The sequence below is a fragment of the Sinocyclocheilus anshuiensis genome, unplaced genomic scaffold, assembly GCF_001515605.1.
Source record: "Sinocyclocheilus anshuiensis isolate Anshui unplaced genomic scaffold, SAMN03320099.WGS_v1.1 scaffold257, whole genome shotgun sequence".
Classification (NCBI taxonomy): domain Eukaryota; kingdom Metazoa; phylum Chordata; class Actinopteri; order Cypriniformes; family Cyprinidae; genus Sinocyclocheilus; species Sinocyclocheilus anshuiensis.
In genome coordinates, this window is record NW_015539889.1 from 2,228,570 (window position 1) to 2,247,801 (window position 19,232).

The 19,232-nt window shown below is 38.4% G+C and overlaps 2 protein-coding genes and 1 long non-coding RNA gene across 5 annotated transcripts in view; 2 read left to right on the forward strand and 1 right to left on the reverse strand.

Moving 5' to 3' along the window:
• Window positions 1-1,243: 1,243 nt before the first annotated feature.
• Window positions 1,244-2,652, forward strand: LOC107685685 (uncharacterized). Its single transcript, XR_001633977.1, has 3 exons — window positions 1,244-1,789; window positions 2,038-2,072; window positions 2,277-2,652. It is a non-coding gene; the product is annotated as an uncharacterized LOC107685685 (long non-coding RNA).
• Window positions 1,814-12,128, reverse strand: LOC107685682 (blue-sensitive opsin-like). Of its 3 annotated transcripts, none has more exons than XM_016482370.1 (7): window positions 11,950-12,128; window positions 9,737-9,817; window positions 4,358-4,416; window positions 4,075-4,243; window positions 3,713-3,869; window positions 2,958-3,197; window positions 1,814-2,817 (listed from the first exon to the last, which is right to left on the reverse strand). In XM_016482370.1, exons 1-7 carry the CDS (start codon window positions 12,036-12,038, stop codon window positions 2,710-2,712), a joined length of 903 nt encoding a protein of 300 aa, XP_016337856.1. In that variant the 5' UTR covers window positions 12,039-12,128; the 3' UTR covers window positions 1,814-2,709. The 3 variants fall into 3 exon arrangements, with proteins under 3 accessions (XP_016337856.1, XP_016337855.1, XP_016337854.1); XM_016482369.1 differs by lacking the exon at window positions 11,950-12,128 and adding an exon at window positions 11,508-11,661; XM_016482368.1 differs by lacking the exons at window positions 9,737-9,817; window positions 11,950-12,128 and having other exon boundaries at window positions 4,358-4,922.
• LOC107685684 (host cell factor 1-like) overlaps window positions 11,630-19,232 on the forward strand; it is a 29,122-nt gene continuing 21,519 nt past the window's right edge. Inside the window, exons 1-11 of the mRNA XM_016482372.1 lie at window positions 11,630-11,707; window positions 12,819-13,023; window positions 14,319-14,467; window positions 15,233-15,393; window positions 15,482-15,690; window positions 15,782-15,866; window positions 16,667-16,773; window positions 17,559-17,738; window positions 17,887-18,225; window positions 18,321-18,472; window positions 18,560-18,736. Of these exons, the coding sequence (XP_016337858.1) occupies window positions 12,828-13,023; window positions 14,319-14,467; window positions 15,233-15,393; window positions 15,482-15,690; window positions 15,782-15,866; window positions 16,667-16,773; window positions 17,559-17,738; window positions 17,887-18,225; window positions 18,321-18,472; window positions 18,560-18,736 (1,755 nt within the window). The 5' untranslated portion in view covers window positions 11,630-11,707; window positions 12,819-12,827. The remainder of the gene's footprint in view (window positions 11,708-12,818; window positions 13,024-14,318; window positions 14,468-15,232; window positions 15,394-15,481; window positions 15,691-15,781; window positions 15,867-16,666; window positions 16,774-17,558; window positions 17,739-17,886; window positions 18,226-18,320; window positions 18,473-18,559; window positions 18,737-19,232) is intronic.

The window sequence follows — 19,232 nt, forward strand, 5'->3', positions numbered from 1 at the left end:
AGGCCTAAGCTACTGTTCCTTCCTAGGATTGTTGAAGCCATCACAGGTAAACCAAAACAGTGTGCGGTGACATTTGGCATGACCGAGCCAGGAGTGATTATACGGTGACAGCACCCTTTGATGCTTTCTAAGTTTTAAGTTTAGGTCACAGATCACTTTTGCACTTGACTGAAGCTTCTTGGACAGTGTGTCAAGAATGACTTTTATTAAACATGCATAAAATTATATTGCAAATAACTGAAACAGATGTCATTTTCTGAAACAAAATAGCATTAGAGTACTCTGGCTAAAAATAACAGAATCCTTTCCGGTGCTAAGTAGAATTCTGCATTTTAGGTTTCAAAAAATGGAGCTATAATAGAAAGGTTGCATTTTGCGTTTTACAATAAAAAATTAAGTTAAAGGTTAACAAATAAAAGAGGATTCTAGAGTTAGCTTTTTTTTTTTTTTATAATGGCCCCTGGTGTCTATTGCAGGAGTAAAGAACTTTTTACATTATTGTAAGATGTAGATTGCATTATATGGTACGTTGCACAAATACTACACATTTGCACATTCATACATTATATATTGCATAGTTAAATAGAATATATTACATAGCTTCAGTTCTATAATATTCCACACATGCAACATTTCAGCATATAAAGGTTCTTTAGGTGAATGTGGTTCTGAAGATATTAATATCATTAAAGAAGCTTTCATTTCAAAGCTTTTAATTTCAAAATTTCAGGCCATTTCAAAACTGAAGGTTCACTTAATTTCAATAAGTCGTAAATAATGTTAAAATGATTGCACAACTTTACTAAAGACTTTACAGAGTATATTTAAGTCTTTATAAAGGACAGGACATTTTCCTCAATGATATCAATGTCATTGTAAACACTGTGCCATACATTTAACAACACTTAAATCTTTACTCTCTCATGCCAATTTAAAACAAATTCAATTTCAATCGTAATCATCATGTTTTGTGCAGGGTTACTGTAAGTCAGACATCTAGGTTACAGTCCAAGTTCCAAATCAGCTTATTGGGACAACTGGGGTACCCAGGTACCCTCCACGAGGAATCTTAATTGGTATTGACAAGGATGCAGCCCAAACCTTCCTAATCCCAATGGATTGATGGTTCAGTTTAGGGAAAGCAGGGTTTATCTGAAAATCTTGATGAGGTCAGTTTTAATCTCTCCCTGTTTCTGACGATAGGCGTTTTCTTTCTTTCTGTTTTTTTCAGTCATCTGTTTCTCCTTCTATTGTGGCAAAGTGGAGCAGGAGGAAGTGAATGCTAGGATGTGAACAGACCAAGCCAGGATGAGGATGGAGCCAACATGAAGACAACAGCAGTCTGTAAACTTTTTTTTCTTTTTACACTATCAGTTGTTTCCTTGTTTTTGGCAAATGAGAAATTGCTAAGAACTGCCAGGTATTTGTTCATTATGATCTTTTACACTTTCTTTTAAAGTGGACTTAATGGAATTAATATCTATGCTTTGGTGGGATTGAGAATCATGTGTCACTATTGTGATGTTTTTTTGCTATCACAGTGTAACTCACAGATATTCAGTGATGTAGTTGAAAAGGATGTTTTTCAGAAACAGATGGATCAGAAAGTATCATGGGGCAGCACTCAGTCAGTCGTATGTCTGGAATTCCGCTAGTTCTGAACTATTCGTGATTGGCAAAAGTTCACTACTAGCAGAACTCGGATATACAACTGAATTCTCAACGAAAGCTCAAGATTAGCACAGTTTGGTCTCACATGGCCTGCCATTGGACAGCTGCTATATTCACAGTATATAGTGCTGAATGTGTATTTAAAAAAATACATTTGAATGAAATTAATCCATATAATAGATGTTAATCTAACATGGGCAAAACTTTGCTTTCACGGCTCATTGTTTCTCTAACATCATTTGTGGTCTAATTTCTAGATGAACTACCAAGTTGATCTTGTTCTTGATTTGATTGTGTTAGGCTGGATTGAAAATGACAAAAGCTCACTTCATATTCTTTCTTTGCACTTTTCTCTTGATTTGGAAGTGATCTTCTTATCGGATGAAGTACCAGAAGTTAAGGTGAGTAAGCATGCATACACAAATCAAAGACCTGAGCAATGACATTTTTTCTTCAGATCTAAAGACACATTGAAGTCCACTGTACATAAATTCTCATTATTGCTTATTAGTGCAAGAATTAAAAATGATTAAATATTAGTGCAGCAATTCAGTGCAAAGCAGTTTTGCATACTGGATAATACTCTGTCTAACTTTATTTTTCAGACCATCTTTGGATGTGCTACTCCATGAATCATAACTGAAGGGCTACGGACTTGATTACAACCAGACACATGAGATACTTCTCTGTTTTCATGTTTTAGCTGTGGTAAAATTGTGTGGTCTGTTTGAAACAGGAAGAAATAAGACCAATGTAACATATTTAATATATAAACTATTGTACTGTATGTCTCTACTCTTCAACTGCTACATTTAACAACACAATTCTTTCTTTCTTTGCATTTATTGTACATTTTGTAAGATAATAATGAATTTCTACTAATTCTACTGGTTCAGCAAGCCAAGACCAAGTTACAAAAAAATGTCAAGAATCAAAAATTCCTATTGTGTCTATGTTTATTATTTACAATCACTGTAAAATTGTTTTTCACTGCCAAAGTGGTTCTTTCCACAGGAGGAGGTTACATTAAAAATGGGTTTATTTCTCTGGTGCAACAGAGGAGACCTGGGTGACCTGAGATGAAGTAGAGGCCTCATCTTCCTCAATATTTTTGCCACAGACCATCTTCATCATACAGGAACGGAACTGGGTTTTAAAAGAAAAGAGCAGAACATGTTACTTCAAGTGATTAGTTATGCCATGTGAACATGGCACTTGGTACTGTATCCCTGTAGGGACAAACTTCAACAATACTGCAAATGTCCACTTAGCACATAATACTATACCTGTTTGTTCATTAAGACGTAGATGACAGGATTATACACTGTAGAGGCTTTAGAAAGGCAGGATGGTATGGTTGCCATTCTCAGACCAAAAGTTTCACCACGGTGGGAAACTATCCAGAGAGAAAAGCTAGCATATGGTGCCCAGCATAACAAGAAGCCGAACACCATCACCACCACCATCTTTGTCACCTCCCTCTCTGCCTTCTGGGTGGAAGCTGAATCTGCTTGAGCTTTGGCTGCCTGGTAGGACAAACAAGGGATTTTAGAGCACCTGGCAACGTGAGCAACACTGCAATAATATACATATACAGTCTTCATCTAGTGGACACGAGCAATGTGTATCCCAAAGCATTAAAGAGTGTGGCAGGGGAATGAAAAACATTTATCATATATTCATGTAAAAAATACATAATAAATGGTATTTTATCAGTTGTGTTATCAGTATTTAATGTTAGTATGAATCTTACCTTTATTAAAAAAATAAAGTGTGCATTTAATTTTATGATCTGCATGTTCATATAGCTATCTAAGGTTTTCCGATCAAAATAAAGAACAGGAATTAACCGAAAATAATATGGCTTTGTGGTCTTAATATTTATTTAAATCACTTATTTTTGTATTTTATACAACACTGTGATGTTCTACGAAATTCCTCTTCCTCACCCAAACTTTTACTCTTTTCTCAAAACATTGACATTTTACTAAAATTATTCATTCTGGGGCAGCTTTCAAAGGGAAATGCAAATTGTACTCACTAATTTGAGTGTAATGAGTAGTTGACCATAACAGAACATGATGGTGCCAAAAGGAACTGCAAAGCAGAAGCAGAACAAAAACATGACGTAGGATTCGTTGTTGTTAGTGGTATACCAGTCAGGTCCACAGGAGCACTGCAAACCTTCAGGTATGTACCTGTAAAAGAGATCTCAGTGAGACTGATGGGATAGACAACTCTACACACTTGAATTATAATCAGAGGATTTCACTTCTGGACTTCAACTAGCTGTTTAGGAGTGGAGCAAAAAGGTGCTAGGTGTTGGTTTTCTTTCTTCAGGTTCAGTGGAGGGAGGCACTGTGGCTTTGTCCTTATCAATGTAGTATGAGCACTGGGACTTACCGGCTCCAGCCAAACAGTGGAGGGAGTGAAGCTGCCGATGCACTAATCCAAGGAAGTATGCAGCCAGCTATAGCATGAGGGGTTTTGAAGGTAAAGTTCCCAAGGGGTTTGCAAATGACCAGCCACCTTTCAAATGCCACTACAGCAAGAGACCACAAACTCACCATTCCTGCAACAACAAAGAAAAAACAGAGAAACAGTTTATTGAATCTATGAACTACAATGGACTACAACAAGCCAACACAGAAACTTTAAAATAATGTGGATGCATGTTGCATTTTACCTCCAAGTGTTGCAAGGAAGCCCTCAATTTTACATGCTGTGGGCCCGAAGATAAAGTACCTATTAAAGAAGGAGTAGAACGATAACAGGGAACCAAAAATGGCCACAAACAGGTTGGCAATGGCAAGGTTTACAAGAATATAGTTAAGGTGAGATCTGAGTTTCTTGAACTGAATTGTGCAAACAATGGTAAGGATGTTGATCGAAGTCCCTCCGATGAAAATAAAGAACATGAAGACAGCCATGGCCATGAATACACCTTGGTTTCCCAGGTGGTCCTGGGGGACCAAAAAAGGGCTGTAACCTGAGAGGTTGTGGACATCTAAAGGAATGGGTATGTAGAAGTCTTCGTGGAACTCTGGTACTTGCTTCATCTTGTTTGAAACTGGCAACCACTCCACCAAGAACGCTGTAACGCCTTGAAGCTTAAATAAGTTGTTATTTCCTTCGCAGATTACTGTAGCATCGCAAAAAAATAAAGTCGAACTCGTATCGCTGTAAATTCTCTCTTCGTTGATCACCAGATGAAGCCTCCCTCAAATTATTGCCAAGTGATCCTTCTTTTATAAGGATTCAAAAGATACCATTTCGCTCCTCCCAAATGGCCTTAATGGAAGGATTTGTGTTTTGTTGTCATCTACCAAACACACAGGCTCTTATGCACGCACACACAAAACTACATCTGTGTATTGCAAAACACACATTTCACCTAATCTCATTTCCAACACCAAAACCTGGCTAATTCGGATCATCCCGTTCACCCTGCAGTGTGGTTCTGTGTTAGCGATGGCAGTTAATCTGCTGCACAGTGCAGATAATGCAGCTAATCACTTGCAGTTAACCCTCTTTAATCTGCTTCCCATCGTATTATTTTCAGCTCTGAGCCTGGAATCACAGCCTTTGAGAAGAGCCTTAAATACCTGACAGCTGAAATGCCCTTGACGCTTGTCTGTAGAGTGTTCTTGTCTCAGAGCCGAGAAAGGGACTACAACTTAGAACATCATGTGTACAAAACAGATAATAACCATAAATAATAGTCTATCAAATTATATTTAAAACTACATAAGCAAAATATAAGCAAAAAACAGATAATGCTAAATGCAGTGAGAAACAAGCTTGTCAGCACACTGGATCACACACAGAAATAATTATGAATTGTCAGTGATGACTTCACAGACACGGAATTTGACTGTACTGATGATTGTATTGATGTTCTGTTCATTATTTTAGGTTATTTCATGGTTTGTATTTTGATTAGACAACCTGATCGATTGAATGATCTATTTCAGATTTCAAAAAGCTATCTAAAGGGGAGTCTAATTGATTATATTCATTATTAATTAAAGTCAGTACATTCATTGCACCCACTATAATTGACAGAAAATGTGCTAATGACACTGGCACACATTTTTCATCAGTAAATACACTGAACAAAATTATAAACGCAACACTTTTGTTTTTGCCCCCATTTTTCATGAGCTGAACTCAAAGATTTAAGACTTTTTCTATGTACACAAAAGGCCTATTTCTCTCAAATATTGTTCACAAATCTGTCTAAATCTGTGTTAGTGAGCACTTCTCCTTTGCCGAGATAATCCATCTACCTCACAGGTGTGGCATATCAAGATGCTGATTAGACAGCATGATTATTGCACAGGTGTGCCTTAGGCTGGCCACAATAAAAGGCCACTCTAAAATGTGCAGTTTTACTGTATTGGGGGGTCCAGGGGGGTCCGAAAACCAGTCAGTATCTGGTGTGACCACCATTTGCCTCACGCAGTGCAACACATCTTCTTCACATAGAGTAGATCAGGCTGTTGATTGTGGCCTGTGGAATGTTGGTCCACTCCTCTTCAATGGCTGTGCGAAGTTGCTGGATATTGGCAGGAACTGAAACACGCTGTCGTATACGCCGATCCAGAGCACCAGTCTTAGATCTTTGAGTTCAGCTCATGAAAAGTGGGGGCAAAAACAAAAGTGTTGCGTTTATAATTTTGTTCAGTGTACATTTAATGAGGTTAATAATCACACTAAAAGTGAATGTTACACAAATATAGTATTACATAGACTATACAAAACCTATACTGTAAAAAATGATATGATCAGTAAGTCACGGCAACTTATGTTTTTACATTCATTCGTCAAAATTAATCAAGCAATTTCAAATTTGTTATAATTACACCAAAAAAAAAAAAAATAATTTTGATTTTTTTAAAGTCGGTTTAATGCAATTTAAGTTGAAATTACTTGTACAGCCAAGGTGATTATACTTAAAGGTCCCATGGCATGAAAATGTCACTTTATGAGGTTTTTTAACATTAATATGAGTTCCCCTAGCCTGCCTATGGTCCCCCAGTGGCTAGAAATGGCGATAGGTGTAAACCGAGCGGTCAGCTCATCACAGCAGCCTATGAAAGTGTGAAAGCCTTCTCCACAAAACTAAGATTGTGGAAAACTCAGCTTTCTGCGAAAAACCTCAGTCATTTCTCAACATGCAGATCTCTTGTGGAGGAGGGCACAGCATTCAATGGTGATGAATATGCCTCTGCTATTGAAAACCTACTGCAGGAATTTAATCAGCGTTTTGCTGACTTCAAGGCACATCGTGACACTTTCCAGCTGTTTGCAGACCCCTTCTCAGCTGATGTGGAGAGTGTCCCACGTTTGTTGCAAATGGAACTTATTGACTTGCAGTGCAACAGTGAGCTAAAAACTAAATTCAGAGAGGCTCAGGGACAAGCAGACAAGACTGGACAGTTTTTGAGAGAATTACCTCCATGCTTCCCAGAGCTGTCCAAAGTGTTCACTCGGGTAATGTGCTTTTTTGGAAGCACATATCTTTGTGAGAAACTTTTCTCAACTATGAACTTCAATAAATGCAAGTACAGGTCCAGGCTTAGTGATGCCCATCTTGAAGCTGTACTCAGAGTTTCAACTGTGACCTCCATCAGGGCAAACATGGCTCAGTTGTGTGAGCAGAAGCGCTGCCAGGTGTCTGGCAAGAAATAGAATAGTGTACAAATGTATTCAGGGTTTGCATTTATTCAGTGCAATGTTGTTAGTTGAGTGCAAGGTTTTAAGTTAAGTTAAAATAAAGTAAGGGAAAAATATTTGCACTACCTGTTAAAGGTCCCATGGCATGAACATTTCACTTTATGAGGTTTTTTAACATTAATATGAGTTCCCCTAGCGTGCCTATGGCCAGTGGCTAGAAATGGCGATAGGTGTAAACCGAGCCCTGGGTATCCTGCTTCTCCTTTGAGAAAATGAAAGCTCAGATGGCCCAATCCGGAATCTTCCCTTTATGTCGTCATACGGGGAAAGGTTACTCTACTCTGCTTTGCCCGCCCAGAGAATTTGGCCCGCCCATGAGAAAATAAGCTACTACAGTGCGAGGTGAGCGCAATATTTTTTTTTCCTCGAGAGACATCATGGCTAGCAAACGAGCGAAGAATGGCAGTTGCCCCGCCTCTCTCCTCCTCATTAGCATTTAAAGCTACAGACACAGAAATGGCACGTCCTAAGGAAAGCTCATTGTGGGACTGGCTCGTAGTGGCTGAAATTCTGCACCAAGGCTGAATTTCGGGAAAGAGACTTCAGATACAGTACTAGGGACCACTTAGGCCTATATAAAAGCATCTAAAAAGCAGCATGTCATGGGACCTTTAAAAATGTATGGCAGCAACTGAACTTTGAAATAGATGGAATTATTTTTACAGTGATACAAGAAAAAAAATAGTTTATCATGTCATTATCAAAATGAATCTTAAACTGAACCAAAATGAACCTAATCTTAAAATCTTTTTAATTTCCATCATCAAATCACCGCAGATGAGCCATTTTTTCTGCTCATTTCGTCACCTTCTGTGGTCAAAGCTCTGTCCCCTCCCTCTTCTTCTGTTTTAATCTCTGGTCTTCCTCACTTGTTTGACCCATATGATGATCTGTTTAGTGGCTTAGGACTAATTATTGGACTTGTGCTAAGGCTCTTAACTACCACAGTCAGTGTGGACTAGTTAGGAGGGGTGCCTGAGGTAAAGACACCTGTAAGTGCGTCACATAGTTATCTCCGGCCTGTTAACCTGCTTCAGAGCAGAGATTGTGTCAGTATGTCTGCAGCCAGTTTATACAGTCTGATATTCACCAGTCTTAGTGATTGACATAAACAAATGAATGTACAATAACAAATACAGAAGCAAAAACACACAAAGATTGGAAGATTTGCTGTTGTAATACTGTTCTGAATATTGGCTTGAAGTGTAAGTTTCAGACTATTTGATGTAATAACAACCTGATAACTATTATATAAGCGAGGTAAATGTTATTAAGGAAAACTATTAGTGATCAACATTAAAAAGTGAAAGTACCAAGTAAATAACTGCAAGTCTGGAAAGAAGCTGAAACCTGTTCTGCTGTAAAACAGTTATGCATATCAGCTTACAGTAAAACTTGCCAATACATTTTAGAGCATTTAAAATAATAAGGTTAAGTTTTATGAAATACAATAACTTTAATTAATGTAAATAAAGAAAGATATTATAAATTACACACCTGCATATAATTAACATGAATGGCTGGGTTTGTAAAAATGAAATTGACTGAGGTTTGCGCAGCTGGGCTTAAAAATAATGCAGTTACAAAATCACTTTGGGTGAAAGGAAGTGTTTACAGAGGATTAATGGTTTTCATCTCTTTTCCGCCACATCCTGTATCTGACTGTGTGCTAAAGCACCTTGCATGATGCCTTAATTGTTTAATCTAATCAACATAAACACCAGTACTTCATTTCACTGTTCTGGTAGTTCAACAAGCTCCATAATTGATGTGCAAACTAACACAGATATTTGGTAACACTTTACAAAAATGTCTAATTTGTTAACATCATTTAACTAACAATAAACAATACTTATACAGCATTTATTAATGTTGAAAAGTAGATGATTACAATAATTAAAATGATTTTTTTTTTTACATTGCAATATCATTAAGCTGAACAGATTCAGAGAAAAATGAATGTATTGACCTCTAACATGACATAACACACATGTTGACTGATACTAAAATTCACATCTTGACAAAACATCAGACATCTGAAACATAGTTGCAGTTCCAATGCAACCTTAAGAAATCACTGTAAAGGTATTACAGCATGGTTGTGCCTATTTTTTATCCTTGAATAATAAAATAAAAACAATAATGAAAACCAGCAGAAACGATATATGCTATGTTCTTGGTAGATGTAACTAAATATTATGCTATTGTGCACTGAAGTATTTTGGTGAAAAGTTTGATTATTTTTAAAGTATCATTAGTTTTCCAATGTGTTTAATCTGATTCCATAAGAAGTACATTATAGATTCATACAGGGATACATACTTACAATTTGAACCAATTGCTGACTTTTTGATGGATCATTGGCAAAAAAAAGTTTGTGTTTAGAGCTTCTGAATACCACTGTTGCCTGCAGAAAAGAAAAAACAAAATGAGACACAAATTAGATGTCTTTAATATCTAAATTATGTATAAGAGGATGTTCCTCCTATACATCCATGAGATTAAATGTAGAGTAAAAGGAGAAAAAACCCTGGTAATGTCATGTCTCCATGTTTCAGTCAATATTTCATCAATGTCACAAACTTTGCCAATCGATTTGCCAATACTCCAATGTCTTTTATTATTATTGATTATTATTAATTATATTATTATCTATCACCTACTGCCTGTGTACAGCTGTGTCAACTACAATGTATTTATTTTCAGTATTGCTCAGTATATCGTTAATAATCAAGGTGTTAACACTGCAGACACAATGTGTCTTGAAAGTTAAGGTACTCTTGTTCTGACAAAGTAATGACAAGGTACACTGCAGGAAAATTAAGAGATGCTACACTGCCACCTAGCTTGAAAAATTGAAAGAACTAAGAACCAGACAGTATACGGGGTTGTAATGAAGTTTCTTACTACTGTAGTTAAATAGTCAAAATAGTTTGCCAATGTTTAAAGAAAATTTTAAATTACAAATTAAATAGAATTCTGTCGGTTATTCTTGCATGTGACAAGTTAGATCAAGTTAAAGGGATAGTTCGCCTTCAGTCGCTGGTCCCCACTTGCATTTTTTTCCATACTATGGAAGTCAATGGGGACCAGCATCTGAAGGTGAACTATCCCTTTAAGCCAAGTGTATCAGACTATATTACTGAATACAATTTTTGTCATGTAAAAACACTATAAACAGAACGAACGAAGAAAAAAACAATAAATTCTTAGATATATAAACTATTTACTTTATATATTTAATCCAATAATTACCAAAACTGTGTAAATTTGCAACGATAAGTAGAGTCCCTCAACTGCAACAGTTGAAGTAATTTTATTCTATAGGGTGAAAACTATTTGCGCACTGTTCAAAGTTACATTTTTGTTTTAAAATACATATTTAATTGAGCTTGAAACGAAATCTGTATTTCAAATAGGTATCCTTGGATGTAACTGCAACATAATAGTTTAACACAAGTGCTTATGTTGTAAATAACCGTTTTAACATGCACAAATTCAATCATTTTTTTAATACGATATTTTATTATACAAATTCCGCCTCGCGTTTGCCACTCCATTTTAAGAATGACCCTATAATACATTTATGCATTTGACAGCTTTTATCCAAAGCAAATCTCCGTAATGTTGTTCAAAAGCGTTTTTGCACGGGTTTACAAAGAAAAGAGACTATTTTCTAACAAAGTGTCTATTCTAGGAAGATAACAACATTGGCTTCTTGTAGGCGATAAAGTATTTTGGGGGGCGTTACTTCAAGAAAATAGAAGCCCTGTTTTCATTCATTCGTGGCTAACTTACAAATTCCCCTTTACTTCGAACGCAATAATAATTTCATCACGCATATTTGTGAATACATTGCACAAAAAGAAAAAAATAAATGTGGCAGAAAAAGGATATCTAACAATAAACTTCGACTTAAGTCGCCATCTTTAGTGTGGGACAATAAGCTCTTAATACATAAACTGTAAAAAAATCTGTTGAGATTGTCTGAATAGTTTTAGCAGATCCCAGATTCATACATATAGGGTATAATAATTAGAAAATAATTGCTTTAGAAATGCAGGATTGTATATCTGAACTGTGAGTGCGCGTTTTACAAAGAGCTCTGGAGAGGGACGTGGTAATTCCGCCATATTTGTGACGGGTGGCTGCAGGCGCGGCTGTACATTGTCAGGAACATGGCGGCTTCCAGGCAGGCATGAGAGTGGATACTTCTTAACGGATTTGGATGAACCTGGGCTATCATTTCAAGGACAGACCATCAAAACAGTTCCTCGGATACTGCAACACGAATCTCGTACGTATGACTCTAGGTGAAGAGAATGCATTGAGCCGAAATGTGTATCTTTTGATGGCGAACATAAACTTAGCCGCCATTTTTCTTGTGGGAGCTGCTAGTGGGCTGATTTGACGACAAGATGGCTGCTTACACCGGGGCGGCATGAATTGAATAAAAACCAACCCGTCTATAGTTTTCGCTTGGAGGATTTGCGCGGACGTATCTTCCCATAGTATGTATCGGGATGCATTTGCGCTTACGTATTTATGTGCGGATCCTTTGGTGAAATGAGGTTAAATGTCTGTTTTAGCTGCGCTGCTGGTAACCGCATTCCGCTGCATGAATTCATGCACACTTTAAAAGTCTTGCTTAAATGCCCAAACCGCTTGGAAACTGCAGCACTCGGGCGGTGGTTTTATTTTGCATTGCACTGGGATCAAATTGCACCCTTAAAATGTAGTATTGTTGCTATTTTGGGTGGTTGACAAGATGGCGACTCCCAGAGAGGCATGAAAATAGCCTTCTGCAGCAAATGGGGACTGGGTTTCGAGTGTTATTCTCCGATTTTGTATCTTTGTTTACCTTTGCGGTATTTTGCGAATGGGGTTTTGAATAATTATCACTTAACAGTCAGTAGATAGTTTGTTCAGTTACACTGGCTGTTTAGTTGACTGAAATTGTTTTTATTTGCCACTCCGCCATTTTTCAGACTGGCGGAGGCTTGTTTCAAGATGGCGACTTCCATGGGTTGATACTCTTTCTGCATCAGGGACATTTAACTGCCTCATGTAATTTTGAGATGTGACTTTTTAATCTAGAATATGGTGTTGTGTGGTTTTTGGTGTATAACATGATCGATGCTCAACTTGCTGCACGCGGTATTTTAGACTAGCTGGCCGGCTTTTAGCCCGTCTGCAAGCGCCAAAATGGCGGCATTCCTGAATTAATCAAACTTCTGAATAACCCAGTGTTTGGGATTTCGATGGCACCACTGTAATGTTATAACAATGCATATCTATATTCAGAACGTGTTATTTAATATATATACCATTCTATTTTGTGTTATATTGCTCACAGAACAATGAGTTGGTGGTTAAGAGTCGCTGAAGTGCATTGCCTTCTTTCTCAGTAAAAGGACATGACGTCCCCCGGTTCCGTTGTGCCTGGCACCACCGGAGCTCCACTGCATCCGCGATGGAAGCGGGTTCTGGGATGGTCCGGGCCGGTTCCCCGACCGAGACACGGGCACAGAGCTGTAGCCATCAAGGAGCTGATGGTCGTTTTCGGCGGAGGAAACGAAGGAATCGTTGACGAGTTGCACGTTTATAATACAGGTGAGTAAAATGTTTTTATGAGGAACGTTTGTCTGCTGTGTCTACACTTTTTCATTATTATATTTCTTGCGCGCAATGATGAACTACCGACTTAGCTTGAAGTCAGTCGTAAATTTGTCTGCGTTTCGGAGAAAACGGCTTCTTATATTAGATACATGCATAGTATAACATGTAAAACATTCTGTGAGTTCATTGCAACGTTTGACGCACCGCGTGTCGCTCGCAGCTCGACTTTTGTGGGGGAAAGGCGCCAGAAAACAAAAATGGACGTTGACCGCCGTCGCGTCACGCGCACGCCCCCCTCCTGCACGTGCACAAGTGCGCCTTATTGTTATCTTTTGGCGAGTAACTTACTGTGACTGTTGAGCCCACAATGACATTAGTAGTATTGTGGAAAGTAGGCTGCACTAGACTAGACAATACCTTGCCAGTAGGTATTTCCAGACATGTTTTATGATATTGAGAAGTAGTAAGAAGTTTGGGGTGTGTGTGTGTATATATACACACACACACACACACACACACACACACACACACACACGAATTCCATTAAATACTATTCATTTTGTGGGTTATGGTGAAAGAGTTAATTTCCCAGAAAGCTCTAATTTATCTCACTATGTTCCCAATGAAGCCAAACAATCAAATTCCTCTGTTGTGTGACTTTTCAGTTCTCTGAATTGCAATTCAGTAAATTTCTCTTACTGTAATTCAATGGACCCTTTTCACAAGACTGACGCGTTTCAACGGTCATCAAAAATCCTCAAGTTTTTTTGTATTTTTAATTTTTTAAACGTATGTGCATTTACAACACTATACTTTGTATTATATTTGCATCAAATTACAAAAAGTAGTTAATGCTAATGTGAGGGTGTTTCTAATACAGCGTCATTTGGTGTTTTGACCTCAAAGTTTAATCAAAGTGTCTCCTGTAAAACCAAGTCCCCACCCTACATTTTTTCTTTCAATAATCTGTTACACTTGGGTGTACATCGCAATATGGAAGAAAAGATCTGTTGCTACTTCAGTTTCATTGTGGTTTAGTTTTTCTTTTTTCACATAAGATGTCATGGCATGATGTATTGTTCTTCTGTTGGTCACATCTCTTCTTCTCCTTGACTTTTGTCCTACTGTCCATTTTGTTATTTTGACAATTAGAAAGTGCTTTGATTTTATAAAATGCTTTTTAATGACATTGGCTTTCAAACTGCAAGAGAGCTTTATTGCAAGTTGTCTACACCTTTTCACTGAGATATTGACTGAATAATGAAATAGGCTATATCTTTCTTTTTCAGCAACAAACCAGTGGTTCATACCAGCTGTTCGTGGAGACATTCCTCCAGGCTGTGCAGCTTATGGTTTTGTATGTGATGGCACACGTCTATTAGCTTTTGGTGGAATGGTGGAATATGGAAAGTACAGCAATGACCTTTATGAGTTACAGGTAAGAAAAAGTTATTTAAAATCACTCTGTTATGTGACTAAAGGCTTGAATACACTACACAAATTTGCCCAGATTTGCAGGCTTATTTAGCCAACGTTAGTTGCCGAAAGATATACCTGGCCTGCTGATTTTGGCCAGTCAGAGTTGACAGATTTCACAGAAAATTACATAGTGTATGATGGGCACAGACTCTGAATTTTTAGCTTTAGACTATTATTTCAACCAGTTGGATGATCAAAAGTGTGATATTTTGAGCCATCTTTTAGAGCACACATTAGCCGTATTTCCACTATCGTGCCAAAATAAGCATGCTAGTGCATACGGCCAGATCACCGTATGAGGCAGAAATGTATTATATATGTGATGCTAAAGGCTAAGTATGTTGTCCATTGCTTGAAGAACTCGTACAGAACATATGATTATAATCATGTATTTATTTGGTTTCAAAATTGTTCTGTCTCTTCCCTGTGTGGTTGTTGATACTGGACTTCTGCATCTTCATATACCATAAATTTCATATATTCCGTGTAACTCATAATTCTGTTTTTCTGTCTGTGAGCTCCCATTTTATTGTTTTATTTTTATTTGTTATGTGTGTCCAAGCAATGAGGTGCGTGTTTCTGTATCAGTTTGTGTTTGGACTGACTTGGAAGTCTGGTAGTGTGTGACCCATAGTTATTTAGTGTAAATTACCCAGTTATGCATCGTTGGCAAGTGTATGATGCCTAGTGTTTTATAACCTCTTCCTGTGGTTACTATTATCAGGCAAGCAGATGGGAATGGAAAAAATTGAAACCAAAAGCCCCTAAAAGTGGAGCCCCACCATGTCCTCGCCTGGGCCACAGTTTTTCTCTTGTGGGTAACAAGTGCTATCTTTTTGGGGGGCTTGCCAATGACAGTGAAGACCCCAAGAACAACATTCCCAGGTATTATTTCCTACTATATAATAATGTGGTCAGTAAATAAATATTTGTATATTATTTGGATCATAGACTCACTCACATGTGCTTCCAGATATTTGAATGACCTTTATACCCTCGAGCTGCGCCCGGGCTCCAGCATTGTGGGCTGGGATATACCGGTCACATATGGAGTGCTGCCTCCTCCAAGAGAGAGCCACACTGCTGTAGTTTATACTGAAAAAGCTACTAAGAAGTCACGTCTTGTTATATATGGAGGAATGAGTGGTTGCCGTTTGGGAGATCTTTGGACATTGGATATTGGTATGAAGGTTATCTCTGTGCTGTTTGTCATACAATCAATTCAACCAATCAATTAGGTTAAGCAATAATTAGGTAATTCTTTGCTTCACATATATACTGACCTGGAACAAGCCTGCACTAAGCGGCGCAGCTCCCCTCCCCCGTAGCCTTCACTCAGCCACCACTATTACAAACAAGTGAGTTTTAGGGTGCTTTCACACCTGTAGATCGATCTCTTTGTTCCAGAACAGGGATTAAAATTATTACAATGTTGCTTTTTATTCTTGGTGTGGTTCGCTTTCACACGGCAAAGTTTCTAAACGGGCCAAATTTGTTAATACAAGTCACACGCGAGTAAACTGTTCTCTCATTGGTCAAAGTTCCACGGTTTATTTTCCTGGATTCCACTTAGCTCGCTGTCACGCATGTCATCCGTCAGGATGGAACGACAACAGCTTCACGGGCTTATTGTTGTTGTTTTTTTTAGCTGTCGTTATATTAATTTATCATTTTGAGCATGAGTCCAGGATTCATTGGGAAAACATTTTTAAAATGCACCTACTACGAAGAAGAGCAATAAGACAGCATTATAAAATGAAAAAGTGCGCTTTGATTTTGAATGGTGAAGATGTGCTCACCCACAGACATTCACAGATTCATTTTGAGGTATTAGCAAAACAACAAAATTAATGCTTTTCACGGAACTTACGTAATTACCCATTATACATTGTGATATAGCCTGGTTCGTTGGTCTGTTGGACCAGATTGCTTTCTCACTACAAGTGAACCACTCAAGAGTTTGTTTTCCGAGGGCGATTGCTGTGTTCACATATGCCCAAACGAACTGAGCTAAGGCGGGAGAAGCGGCAGGTTCCGAAACAACGGGCCAGGTGTGAAAGCACCCTCAGTGTAATGTAGAATTGCATCAACAGGGAATTCCCTAAATGCACACAATGGCGTTACTGACCTTTAATCCTTTTATCTGTTTTGTCTGCAGAATGTATGTTTTTGGTGGCTGGGTTCCCTTAGTGATGGATGATGTGAAGGTGGCCACACATGAGAAGGAATGGAAGTGTACAAACACTCTGGCCTGCCTGAACTTGGGTATGTTTGTACATGTAGATGTACATGTAAAAAATCTTTGATCAAAAATTCAGCGAAAACAGTCATATAAGTAAAATATAATTGAAAATAACTGTTCTCTATTTTAATGTATTTTTTGTGAAGGCAAAGCTGAAATTTTAGCAGCCATTATTTCAGTCTTTAGTGTCACACAGTCCTTCAGAAATCATTCTAATATGCTGATTTGGTGCACAAAAAACATTTATTATTTTCTGTTATGAAAAGTGTGCTGCTTAATATTTTTGTGGAAACTGTGATGCATTTGTTCAGGATTCTTTAAATATAAAGTTCAAAGTAACAGCATTTATTTGATGCATATTTGAATACAAGTATGAATTTTCTTCAGATAAAAAAAAAAGTGTAGTGACCCCAAACTTAATGGTAGTGTGTGCCAGTACATCAATACTGATATTAAAAAAAGTAACAGAGTACAGATTATTGACTCAATATGTCCAGTTTGTGCATTAAGTGTGAATGCAGCCTGATACTGCTGTCTTTATTGTTGTTAATATAAATGAAACAGTTATCAAAAACAAATCTTTGTTCTGTGTTTCCTAATTATTGCCTGGTTACATAATTATTAGTAAAAACGTATTTTGAAATTGATATTAAGGATTGTGAAATTTCACTTATTGTGTTATCTACAGGAAGTTTGGTATTGTGATAATATTATCTGTAAAACGGTAGGACTTTGGAATTGAGCCCAATTTGATTACAGTTACCAAATCCTTGTTTAAAAAAAAAAAAAACTTTTCTTTTCATTTAAGACACCTTGACATGGGAGACTGTTTTGATGGACACTTTGGAGGACAACATCCCACGTGCACGAGCAGGACATTGCGCTGTTTCTATTAACAACAGACTTTATGTTTGGAGTGGACGTGATGGGTACCGCAAAGCTTGGAACAATCAGGTGTGCTGCAAAGACCTGTGGTACCTGGAGACAGGTGGGTGCAACAGATATGCAGTATGGGCTATTTCTGACACAGTTAAACTGCTTCATAAAATACCCAAATGCATAAAATGTTTCACACTTGAGTAGTATTTTTTTTGCATCAGTTGATTGGTTGTCGGTATTGCACTTTTTCTTTGCAGAGCGACCTAATTCTCCTTCACGGGTACAGCTTGTCCGGGCCAACACAAATTCTTTGGAGGTTAGCTGGGGAGCGGTGTCTACAGCAGACATGTACCTGCTTCAGCTTCAGAAATATGATATCCCATCAGCCACTGCTGCCACATCACCAGCCCTCAACGCAGCTCCCTCCCTCCCTGGAAACTCGCCTAAGAGTCCAGCGCCTGCCGCAGCTGCTCCGTCTGCTCAGAGTCTGCCGCACAGTGGCATCACCCTCATGCCCCAGGCTGCTTCTCCCACAGCCTCAGTTCTGCCCAGCACACCTGCAAGTCCTGTGGCTGCCTCAACAGCTCGTGGACCAGGTGCTGATTTGTTAAATTGTCAGTAGCTTAATTTAACGTTTTTTTTTTTCCCCTCATGAAAGGTTGAGTTTAACATTTTTCATTTTATATTTAAGCTATTCTGAAAGTTGCAGCCCCTCAGTCAGGCACCGGGACGTCAATTGTCACTGTGCGACAGGCCACCCAGGCCGGAAAGTCCCCAGTCACTGTGACATCACTTCCTGCGGGTGTTCGCATGGTAGTGCCAACACAGACCACTCAAGGATCGGTATGAAGCAAAAAAAATCTATAAAACTGTTGATGTCTTATAAATAGTTTTATTTAAATATGTATTTTCCCCCCTTTTCTTTTTTAGCCCAGCAGCCCCCAGATGAGTGGAATGGCAGCTTTGGCTGCAGCTGCTGCAGCCACTCAGAAAATCCCTCCTTCCCCTGGAGCCACTGTTCTCAATGTGCCGGCTGGGGCCACAATTGTTAAAACGGTGGCTGTGACGCCTGGGTCCACCACAGTTAGAGTGGCATCACCTGTCATGGTAATTATCTTAAGATTAGGGCCTTTCGCACTGCTTTAGTTCCAGAACTAAATGTACAGTACTAAAGTACTGGGACGATTTTGCGCGAACTATTTCCCAGTACCATTTAAAGGGTTGCATTCGCACCAACAGTGTGTACTAAGAAGTGACGTAAGCCGGTCGACAGCGACGTCATTTGTGCGTGGCATTCAACAACAGAACAAAGAAGAACAATATTAACAACAGGAGGATGTTGGACGCTGTGATCAGAGCTGTGTTTTTGTTGTGTCTCGCGGGTTTCACAATAATGGACATGGAAAGTCGACGTATACGTAAAGCGATTGAAAGAACGGAAAGGAGGACTAAGAATCTCCAACGACAACTGGCAGTGCTACATTTGCTACAAGTGCCTGCACTTCAGCATCCATCCATCTATCGCTGTTCTCCATACTTGCGAAATAAGTTGACACAATGTTTACAGTATGTTTACAAAATCATGGCGGGTGAGGGCGTTTTC

Excerpts from the sequence above, each read along its gene's own strand:
- LOC107685682 (XM_016482368.1), bottom strand. The coding sequence starts at position 4,730 with ATGAAGCAAGTACCAGAGTTCCACGAAGACTTCTACATACCCATTCCT. Across the intron at positions 3,198-3,712 it reads TACTCATTACACTCAAATTA|GCAGCCAAAGCTCAAGCAGA; the intron begins GTGAGTACAATT and ends TTGTCCTACCAG. Across the intron at positions 2,818-2,957 it reads ACGTCTTAATGAACAAACAG|TTCCGTTCCTGTATGATGAA; the intron begins GTATAGTATTAT and ends TTTAAAACCCAG.